The following is a 12,018-nucleotide window of genomic DNA, read 5'->3' as shown; positions in this document are numbered from 1 at the left end:
TTTATTTTATTTTACTTTAGGTAGTAGTACTTAACTTACGTTATTAAGTTATTAGTTGTATATTAGTTAGTTGTGTGTGTGTGTGTGTGTGTGTGTGTGTGTGTGTGTGTGTGTGTGTGTGTGTGTATATATATATATATATAAATATAAAGTAAATATCTGAAGGCCTAGTCATAAATACATATTTACATGAGTTTATTTAAGTTCTATTGCCAAGGTTTAGAAATTTTTTGGATGCATTTGTACTTATTTCAAGATTGAATTCAAACTGATCACATACTGCAATTTCTTTTTTCATTTCTGGTAGCTGGGGAAAAAGTGGGAGTACTGAATGCCACATTATTCTTTAAATATTAAGTTGAAATAGGGGAATATGTCATATTTTCTTTTTACTGAAAACTAATTCCAGCTTTATGCTATAAAATCAGTCAAAAAAGCTGTAAACACATTTATTCAAGTAATTAAAACTGAAAACTGTGCTCATACATAATTCTCTTGTCTAAAGCTATAAAACACCAACACTTAAATCATGTTTTTCAAATAATTCCCAAAGTTATAAAAATTTATAAGAAGAACCAGTTTTAACACTAAATAAGTTTACAACTTGTCAACCTGAATTCACTTTAGCATGAAAGAGCACAAAATATAATTTAAATGTTCAGGTTCCTTTTGATAATGTACATATAATCCTGCTTTCACAAATCAAACTTTTTTCTGCTGTATGTTACAGGACAGAAAAACAAATACCTGCTTCCTATGTGACAAATACATTTTTTACAATGAATATAATAATAGAGGGTATGATTGGCTTGTCAGTATATCTCATTATATAAAAAAATATATTAAATACTGGAAGGATTATTTTAGGATAACAAGCAAATAAAAAAATAATATCAAAATACAATCATGTGTAAACTGATGAGATATAACATACTAAAAGCAACTGTATACTTGTATAATTTCAAAACAGTCTACATACACCTGAAATAAAATATTTTTATAATACAATTACCTTAAGTTAAATAACACAGAACTTTCTAATCAAATCAATACTTTAGTATAAGCAGTTAAAAAAAGGAAACTTTACAAGCTCAACCAAACAAAAGGCACTTACTACCAGATAGATTTCACATATTTCTTTGAAATTTGTTAAAAACCATGAAGTTTTTACAACATAATAAAACTACAAGTGGCAGGAAAGAACTAATTTATGGCAAAAAACAGGGATGTATTTAGAAAAAGAAGGAAACATGATTTAATAATTTGAAAATAAAAATGTGATTGTTTGTTCATGTCCATTTGATACTAAGATTTTTTAAATGTGTATATGAAAACTCTAAAAATAAACCTTACAAAATCTTGAATGATTCTAGTCTCTAGTTCATTTTTGGGTTTATTCTATTCATTGTATAAGTATCTCAAACATTTGTTTTAAAAGAAACTTGGAGGTTAGGCACTCCATCAAAACATAGAATATATTACTTAACAACACAGGTATAAGTTTAACGTTTACCTCATGTTAATACCTACAATACCAATTCAGCATTTTGTTTAAAATACTGAGAAGTAACACTGTTCACTGAATCATGCATTACTACCACTGCCCCTTAAACTGAATAACCTGAAACATATACCTCTATAGGGATTAATCCACATCTGTACACAGGAGTTCAAAAAAAATAAACACACACCCTAAAATTTTAATGGTACATAAATCACTTTCAGATTAAAATATTCTTTAAAAGCCTCTAATTTAAATTACATTTAACTTAATTATATTCTTATTACGCCAATTATTCACACTTATAATTTCATCGAAATGTTCTTACATATAAAAAAAATATATTCAATCTGTAAAGTTCTCAAAGTGTACTTAGATATCAAAACGTATTCAAACCTCAAGACTTCTTAAAATATTCTTACATATATTATATATGTGTGTGTGTATATATATGTATATATAAATAAATATATCAAACCTGAAAAAGTTTTAAAATACGCTAATATCTATATAAAAACACGAATCCAACCTAAAGTTTTTAATATATGCTAATATATATCAAACTATATCCAACCTGAGAACTTCATCACAATGTGTTGCAAAAAACATCAAATCTAAAAAAGAATTTTAAAAAATCAGCTGATCTATAAAACTATCATGAATTCGTTTACTTCTTTAAAATCACTTAATGAATAAAGCTTCACCCATCCTGACATTTTATTCATAATGAGCTTACTTAAAAAAAATTATTCTTAACTCTACCCAATGTGTGATATTTATTTTAGAAGTGTAATTATCTACAGAATGTACACCCAATCTGATATATTTCTTCCAATGAATGAACGTAAATCACTTCCAACTGAAAAACGTTTTTGCAACTAAAACCATATCCAATAAAATAAATTGTAAAGTATAATTATCTAAGCTAGGTTAATTTTTTAATTATTTTTAGAGTAATTTCTTATAGCTAATATCTAAAACTGACAAATATTATAAAATATACTTATCTACATCAAATTCAAAACTGAAAAGTTCTCCACACAATGAAAATTAGGAAAGCATAAATATCTAAAGGATGTTTTGTCTTTAGCTTATATCATAACTCTAGTGGCTAAAATAGTTAATAAGCATCTTGCCATTTTATACAAACAACCAAAATATAACTAAAATCTAAAGTGTAATTTAAAATATAAGTTTTTACAGTCAAATATTATACATACAAATACATATTAAAATATCTCTTTTCTTACATTTATCAATATTAAATACTTTCCTATCTAATATGAATCCTAAAAATAACAATTGGCATGAAATGAAATGATCAGAAGTACTTAAATTTGCATTCCCACATTTTTAAGCTAGACTTACTTCCCTGGACTTTAAAAACAATCTGACTTATTGGGGGTAGAAATTTAGAATTCTGAACTCTTAAACTTCAAATTTGACTTGTTCAACACTACTTTCATATATACAAATATTATTAGGAAAAAAAGAATGAGTAAAATATTTTGGTTGTTTTTTTATTTGACTTATTTTGACTCAATGATTTTAGTACAGTATTCAATTACTTCCAATAATAGTGCAATATTTGTGACCAGAGGAATATTTAAACTAAAAGGAGCAAAATGTCAGCTGATGTACTATTAAAATAAAAATATCTGCACAAATTGCAGTACATATGTTCATTACTAGACTGAGAATTATCAGCACTAGGTCCTCAAGTTTCATCTTGGCCATCTGCATAATAAGTCCACCTTACCAGTGGCCTAGGTCTTATTATGGCACTGGCAGTACGCCTACCATCATCATTATGAAGTACATTTAAAATAGTCTTGCATTTCAGCCATAGCACTGTTTTTACCATAGTTTTTGGAATTTCCAAACCTTAGTATTTTTTATTAAAGCTATCAACGTCATCACTACCTTTCCAATTTCACCATAGTTTAAGAATAGCTCACTGCAGAAAAAAAGGGTCTAATTCAATTAAGAATATTCATCATCATGCAAATCATATGAACATGTAAACAGCTTCACTGAAAATGCTTTCAAGTGTTAGATTGTATACATGTGTTCATACTCCAAGGCTCCCTATTGCCAATGAAACACACACTGCTACAATTTGGAAGGTACTTATCAGTGTATATAAAATGATAAAGATATGAGAGTACTAAGTATAAAAACAGTTCAGATTTAGACTGATGAATAAAATTTTTCTGTTATGCTGATAAAATTTGACACTCTCAGAAAAAGTGCTGGTTGTCCTGAGGACAACTAGTTGAAATGAAAATACTTGTCCTTTAGAAAAATTACTATTGAATTTAATTAGCAGCTGTAGATTTAGACAGTAAACAAACAAGATCCATGGTGGTAATTTAGGTAAATATATATTTCATTCCCCAAAGGGGACTGAAATATAACCAGGGATGGTCAGAAACTTCAGTTTCTTATCACCCCATTATGTGAGTTAAGTTTAAGTGACACTTAACTTTAGAGAATTTTGGATTATCGTGGAGGAGTTTTTTGTTAATAACAAAAGAAAATTATATTGTGCTAACTAGTGGGATTGCCTCAAGACATCAGGAGAAGCTGCAAAGAGATCTAGAAAGAAGATAAAGGAAGGAGAGTTTCTTGATGTCTGTTACAGTCAGTAAGCAGAAAAGCAGTTTAACAAAAACATTTTAAACATAGCTTACTAGTCCTCTTTCTTTGAAAATCTGTGTCATTTAAGGTTCTATATAGATGTGTGTATATATCCTTCTTTTCTATTTACACATCTCTAAACTTGCAATATGACCCATAAGGTCAAGATAAGAAATATTTTGATTTAACATCTTCATATCCACAATATGTTCCCTTTGTAAAAGACAATGTTTACTCCTCTGACAAGTGGATTAATCCCTATCAAGAAATCTAACAACTATTCTTCTATTTTTAACCAACAGCTTTACTATTCATAATAATCTAAAAACCACTGATGTTAACCCTTTAATGCAAAATAACAAAAAAATAGAAATTTTACATGGTCCCACTTATAATGTAAAAATTCTTGAATTTAGAAAAACAAATTACTACAGGTGCAGGTGCAACTCGACCTTAGAGATTTAACAATACTTGCATTTTAATATATAGAAACATTTAAAAAATTCTCTGGCAAATATTTCACAATTTCAAATTAACAAGTTGTTACACCGTTAAATTTTAATCAGTAATATCTTTAATATCTTAACGCATATTTATTTAAATATATATGATAGTAGAAAGGGTTAACATTCATGTGTATAGTTCTTAGTCTCTAATAATTTACTATATAAAGAGCAAGTCACTATAGCAGGCAGGACAGTGGTGGCATGCAAAGATTAAGACATGATTCTAGTGCTAATCAGAGAAACTGACAATACGCACAAGAGAGACATGAAAACATGCACAGAAAGAGAAGGCAGCACATACCTTACATCAGTAGCAACCTGTCCAGGTGGTGCAATACTTTTGTGTGTGTGCAAGTGTAAAATCAATGTCAGTTCTGGTGCTTTTTATCTTAATTTTAAAGCTTCAATATTTCTTTATAAGAATATGATACTTTATTAGTACTGTAATTAAAAATGATACTTCATGTTTAATTTTTTAAAATTTTAATTACATTTGATAACTTGGATAAAAAAAACATGGCATAAATTACAATATCAGGAAATTGAAAGTTTAAACAGAATAAAAAGGAAGAATATTTCAAGAACTGGGTAAAGGCAAATTCAAGGATAACAGGCATAGAATCACAACACTTATACAAGATTTGTAATTATTATTTATAAAAAACAAAACTCCTCCAGAGGATCAGTGTATAACCACAACACTCATTTATAAGTTTTTACCTTTTTATTTTACAAAAAAAAATGGAATATAATACAGATAAAAGGAACAAACATTTGAAACTAAAACTTAAATTATTTTAGTAAAACAAACTGTAAGTTAATTGAATGCTCAATATGTAAACAGAAGCACCCAATTAAACTATAAAAATATTTTATACAGTGCTCTTACATAAAATGTGAATATTTTTTAAAGAATTAGTTGAATTAGTATATATATAAAAACACTTGGAGTTGTACAGTCATAATCAAAGACCATCAGATATGCATTCGACATTTGTTTTCAAGGCAACACCAAATGTAAAGTATTACATACAACACTCAGAGATAAAAATTCATAAACATTCAGAAGTATATTACGTAAAATTGTTATTGCATTTATGTGTGAAACAATTAGAATAAAAACATACTATATTTTGATTCCATTTTTAATTTTTATACAGTACTTTCTGACCTAAATAATAGCTTAGTTTTTAAGTTGCTCTTATTGGGGCTGAAATGCCAACTTATGAAGATAGGTTCTACTCCACCCCCACGGTCCAATCATAGTGACCTGTTTTATTTTATTCTGTTTCACTAAGAGGCAGCTACCTTTCCTTTCCACAAAATGGCAGTTTTAGATGTCAGACATTGTGAGCTTGAGCATACCTGCTATTAACATTTACAATTTTTCTTTATTTTTTAAATGTAAGGCTTGCAGACATAGGTTAAATCTGATACATGGTGAATCCTTACTGCTGTGTGGGTTCTCGTTTGACACATACCTCTCTTACTAATGTAAATTTTACATTTCCCACAATGCAGTTTATATCTTATTTTTATTAGTCTTTTATAAGTAACACTTCTATATTGTAGTATGCAAAATTGTTTAAAATATCATATAAGGTCAAAAGATAATGCTGTTATGCTTAATTTCCCTGTAAAGTTAATATTAAAATCAACATAACTGTGTTTGGGAATGGATGATTATAGCAAAATAATAAAATCTTTGTGCAATTTTCAGTTATGAAAACCAATTCAAGTCATTGAAAAAAATCAAAACATTCAGTTTTGTAGACACAAAAAAATTTAAAATTAAATTTTTGAAAGAAAAGTATCTAAAGATATTTCACTATTGTAATACAGCAATGTGTTATTTTGACCATGTGTTGGTTCTCATAGCTGTAAAAGCACTTAAAGCACATGTAGGCTTAAAGATGTCAAATGAAACAAATTAGCCAACATTGAACTCAATCACACAGGTGTTTTCCTGACTAGAAAAAAAAACAAACTAAATATTATAATTATTATACCAAAAATATAACGAGTCATGCTTTAAGAGGAAAATGGTTGCAACATAAACAAAACAACCAATAAAGCAATTATTTCTTATTGTTCCATGATTACCTACCTATTGCCATGGACATGAGAGGCACAGAAAGCAAAACTGTAGTGGATTAGAGTGGGATCAATCATGATGGACTTTTCAGAGCGATCTAAAAGGTCATTCAAGTAACACAAGTGACGGTAGCAACTACGTACACCGTAGCGAGCAGTGTACTCATCTAAAACAAATACTTGACCAGGGCTAAACCACCCCTAGAAGCAAAACAATTAGTGTAGCTGTTAAAACATTCCTTGTTAGTAAGCAGTATTTTACTTAACAAAGAAGTGAGTTACTGAGAAATAAAGTCACTGTATCTATAATAGTTATAGATTTACTGATAATTCCAGATTTGAACATTGTTAAATAGTAATGGTTAATATAACAGTGTAGAAAATTTATTATTCTAGTCAAAATACTCTGTTTAAAACTCAGAAGGCAGTGGCTAAGGGAAATGTCCTTGTTAAGAGTCTAGTCTATAATATCTAGGAAATCTTGTCTGAGTCAATAAGTTAGAACAAACATGCAAAACACACAGTATTTTGGACTTATTACAGAGAATAAACTAGTAAGAGAAACATGTGTCCTCATACAGTTACAGTTTTCACACAAACATGTTATGTTTAAGTTACTTTCTTGAATGATATAAGTAGAGTTTTAGATATTCAATAATTCTCAATTTTGAAACAATTTTACAACATGCTCATCTTCATATGGAAACTTTTTAGATGAGATTACAATGATGATTTCTTATATAGTGCATATTTCCTTACCAAGGAACAGTAGTGGTCACCCAGTCTGAAGTCTAAGCTAGATGTCTGAAGCATTCTAAATAAACAATGATGATCAAATTTGCATGGGTCGGCCATAATAAATTCATCCATTCCATGTTTCCTGGCTCTGTCCGCATCTAATATCAGAACAAATAATTTTCACAGCTCAGAATATAGAAATATATTGGCTTATTACTAGTTATATAAGCTTGATGTTTGGAAATGTCCATGCAGATGCTACATAAAAATACTATGTTACTAGAAAGATACTTCTCAATTGTAGCAAGTAATGAACAAAACAAAATGAGAGATGAAGAGTGAGAACATTTTTCCTTAGAGATTTTAAAAGGATGTAACTTATAGTAAGCACTATCTACATGATAAATCTGGAACACCATCAAGACTTAATTTCAATTGGATGTCAAGTGTTACAAAATATGAAAAAGTAATGAAGATAAAGTTAACTGTAGAGATTCTAGATACTATTAAGAATCCTTTTTTGTAAGTGCTTCCAACTCCAACTGTGTTGTAAGTATTCATGCTTGTTTTAACCCGATACTATCCGGGGCCATTTTGTCTTATTGCGAGGGCAAAATCATTTGTGAATTGAAAAAATGATAGAGAACTTATCTTTTATTGGATTTCAGATTTTATTTTTGTAAATAGTAGCATAACATTCAATTATTTGTACAAAATTCTATTATTTAATGAAGTTTAAAGAAGAATTTAATGAAACAATTCCTAAAATACGTTTTAGACTGTAAATAAGCACCCTCAAAGAAGAAATGTTTTTTTCAAACATTTTTTTAAGATATTTCCTTTCACTTCCGCACTGGTCCTGCCATCTATGATTGGTATCTAAACCTTTTTCTAGTCTGTTTTCTTTATAAAACTGCATCTGAGTGTGTTAAACCTCAGTTGTAAAACTTTTAGCCAATCCTAGTCGAAAGTGTCAATTTCAGTACCAATTATTCCAATTGCTGTATCTCCCGTTTGACAAGTCATAGGATGATAAGGAAAGCATGTGATGAAACGTTATTTTCTGGATTTTACAATATGAATGTGGGTGGTGCTTATTATAGTAACTGCCATTTTATGTAGAGGTTGTATTTAGTACTGGCCAATAGGGCTTTTCTATAAGCGTTAGAAAAGTTGCTTCTGGAAAAAACTGCATGGGATGTACGTGACTTTTATTATTTTTATATATCTTTGCTTTGTAGTAAGACCCACACTTCTGTTGTTATTGCGTTAGAATTAAAACAGTCTAACTGATATATATATATATATTTACTTTGTTCTTATATTTTGCAAATGGTTCAAATTCAGTGTACAAGTGACAACAATAAAACCCATATGTTGGTTGTGAAACAGGCTAAATACATTCATCTCAATAATATAGGGAAGCTATGACATTCTCACAGTTGGAATCTCAATACATTGAAGAGCTTAAGTTTCGCATTCCAACATAAATCTAACCTATAATGAGAGGAATGTGACCAGGACTAATCTTTTAAGTGCTGTAAAGTAATTTTCTTTGTAATTTATGGTGTCTGTATCGTTTGGTAATCTCTTCTAACAGGATGTATCAAGTAACAAGGGGTCAGGCTCAGGCGGTGTTTATTGAAACCACCTGTACTATAAACTGTTACATACATTCGTTAGTAGTGGCAATTAGTTTTGTCTCTATTCTGAAACAACATACACAGACATATGTACACGTTCAAATGTGCATGCGCTCGGTTGAACAAGAGTGACCACCAAAAGGGGGTGAGATAGTTTACGGACAACGTACAAAGTTCATGCTGTTGACCCCACAGTTTATTCGGCACAATAAACACAAAAGTACGACTGCAATGAAACAAACATAAATTTGAAATAAAAATATATTTATGAAACAAAATTAAAATGTTTTTATGTACATATATAAACATGAAATCCTAGTTGAAAATAAAAAAATACTCATTTATTGTTTAGGTTTATTTACAAATATTATTTACGGGTTTGTATATTACTTGAAACCATAAGAAGAGTACGTGATTATTAAAAAATTAAAAATTGATAAAATTTGCATTTCATGGAGGATACAATCTTTTGGGGATTTCAAAATAATGTACTAAAACATTAACAGTAATAAGTTCAAATCTGTAGCAAATATGAATATCGTAATAATTTCTTATAAATACCATTTCCTAATGTAATTTTCCAAAATATTAAAGATCATAATGCAAAAAAACTAAATTTATTAAAAGTAATAGGCTTTATGTTTCTTAAACTACCTACATTTATCAAAGTTTTTATGAACTTTTGAACATATTCATCCACTAGTTTTATTGTTGGTATGAAATATAGCAAGACTTGCATTGCCTACTAAGAAAGTTAGTAGCCAGTAGTCATCGGGTTAAGCTATAATTTTTTTACTTGATCTAGAAATGATGATTAACAAAACTCCAGAATACCAATATTTCTTCTGGAACTAAACTTTGTTTTTCATTTGTTAAACTAAACCGTTCGGCACAATAGTTTTCTCTTTAGTTACTCTCACTTATCCGACAACACCTACAGTCTATATACTTATAAGAATGGGTTATGCTACAACATAAGATTTAAAAGAGCTATATGTTCCAGAATTTAACTGACCATCACTTCTATTAATGGTTACAACCCTCATTCACTTTGTTCTGCATACATAACAACTAGATACATTTTTTTATATTTTTAAAAATTTCTAATATTTTATAATTCAATAATTTTTATTTGCAAATTCACCACTGGTGGAGAGAAGATTTCTTTTTAAACTTCCTCTGTGTGTTATTCTTTTTTCAATAAATGAGCCTACCTACTTTTCTAATACTTTAATAGTGTTAAATGCTGCTCAGATTTTAGTGGTTACCGTTAGGTATATACTAGACTAATTTACACATTTCACTAAAACTGATGTCTATCTCTATTGTGTCAACTTGCATGAAATTTGAAATACTTTCTAAGGATTTGTGGATTATTTCAAAAATAGCATCATCCTCTTTGCAATAAGTGATTTTGTTATAAAATTTTTATATTGCTTCAAAAACAGTACAATGAGGCCTAAAATTCTATACTTTATGTATATATAAAAATATTTCAAACATAAACATATGTTCTATCACAGTTGACTTTCTACGGTAATCGTCTGAGGCAACCATACCACTATCAAAATTGTAAAACTGTTAAAGAATAGTAAAACCATTTCAGCTAATTTTAATCTTACATTTCACATGATATACATATGGTTCCAATGTGAAATACTACATACACAATCACAACTTCAGATCCAGTTAAATAAGAATTTCACATTGACCCTAAGCTTTAATATACTTTTCTTCACCTCAAAAATCTCAGATTTGATTTGTGTAATCTCTAAAACCTTTTAAATACATTTCAAATGTTTGTTTTCAGTAAAGCTTTATATTTTATCTGTTATTTTCTCTACCCTAACTCTATACAAGGTTGGTCAATTTGACTGACCTCATAACCAAAAAAAATCTAAATTACCCATTTTTTTCTTTCTAGAATGACTTCAAATTGTAACATGAAACTACATTCGTTTATCCTAAGTAGCTTTAAACTCGTAACAGTATAGATCTATTTATACTTGAAGTTTATAGCTTTACTGCCCTTTGAACCATGTCTAACTACTATTCGCACCATTATAAGTTGTAAATCACTTGGGGAACATGGAGGTCACATTATGCTATGGAATTAGGTTACCCACGAGTTGATCGCATGTGTGCCTCATGAAGCATTTTTTATTATATTATTATTTATTTTACTAATCTAACCTTAACTAATCTAAATAGATTACTATTTTTACATTTTAGTTACTTTTATAATAATAAATAAAGAATAAACATGAAAAAGAAAAAATAATGAACTCACCCGTGTCTTCTTTTTTCTTGCTGTCGATGACATTTCACCCTACTTTTTCTTTTATATTAACGGTAGTAATGCACTAAATAATTTTTATTTAATTAAATTATGCACCAAAGAACATAGAATAATTAATGCAAAAAGTAGACAATTTCCCCTACCTATCACAATTTTTCTGGCTTTCTAACTATGTGACAAGAACCGTTACAAATTCATCCAAGCTAGCTATCTTTCCCATGGGAATGAAGCTTGTATTAACAGTGAAATTGACAATTCTTCATTCAGAAAACATTATATAATACATCATTTGATACATGAAAACCTTGGCTTTCTATTCATTATAGATAATATATAGTTAAATGTAAGAAAGAACTATTAACAAATCCTGAAAGAGAGGATGTGACAGGTGGATGTAGCAAGAGATGTCTGATTTTCTATTTGATAGCTCTGTAACCAAACAAAATTGAAGGCTATAAAAATTATGGTTTGTCTGAGCAATGACGATTTTATAGTGAGTAACTTATGTTGAATTTTGTACTTACTGGAGGGGGTGGTGGATAAAATAGAGAAAATGTTTCGTGTATCATACTAGGAAATTCAGGATTTTGAAAATAT

General features: G+C 29.0%; 1 protein-coding gene across 18 annotated transcripts in view; it reads right to left on the bottom strand.

Moving 5' to 3' along the window:
• The window catches only part of LOC106468903 (calcium-dependent secretion activator-like), a 118,396-nt gene that overhangs the window by 64,950 nt on the left and 41,428 nt on the right, over positions 1–12,018 (bottom strand). For 12 of the 18 annotated variants that reach the window (XM_022397273.1, XM_022397274.1, XM_022397275.1 and 9 more), the window contains 3 exons: positions 7,501–7,637; positions 6,755–6,942; positions 4,949–4,984 (listed from right to left, as the gene is read on the bottom strand). In XM_022397273.1, the coding sequence (XP_022252981.1) occupies positions 4,949–4,984; positions 6,755–6,942; positions 7,501–7,637 (361 nt within the window). The remainder of the gene's footprint in view (positions 1–4,948; positions 4,985–6,754; positions 6,943–7,500; positions 7,638–12,018) is intronic. The other 6 variants (XM_022397282.1, XM_022397286.1, XM_022397287.1 and 3 more) reach the window with 1 other exon arrangement.

The sequence above is a fragment of the Limulus polyphemus genome, unplaced genomic scaffold (assembly GCF_000517525.1).
Source record: "Limulus polyphemus unplaced genomic scaffold, Limulus_polyphemus-2.1.2 Scaffold3210, whole genome shotgun sequence".
Taxonomy (NCBI): domain Eukaryota; kingdom Metazoa; phylum Arthropoda; class Merostomata; order Xiphosura; family Limulidae; genus Limulus; species Limulus polyphemus.
The sequence above is the reverse complement of the archived record's forward strand: the minus strand, read 5'-3'. Positions and strand labels throughout refer to the sequence as shown.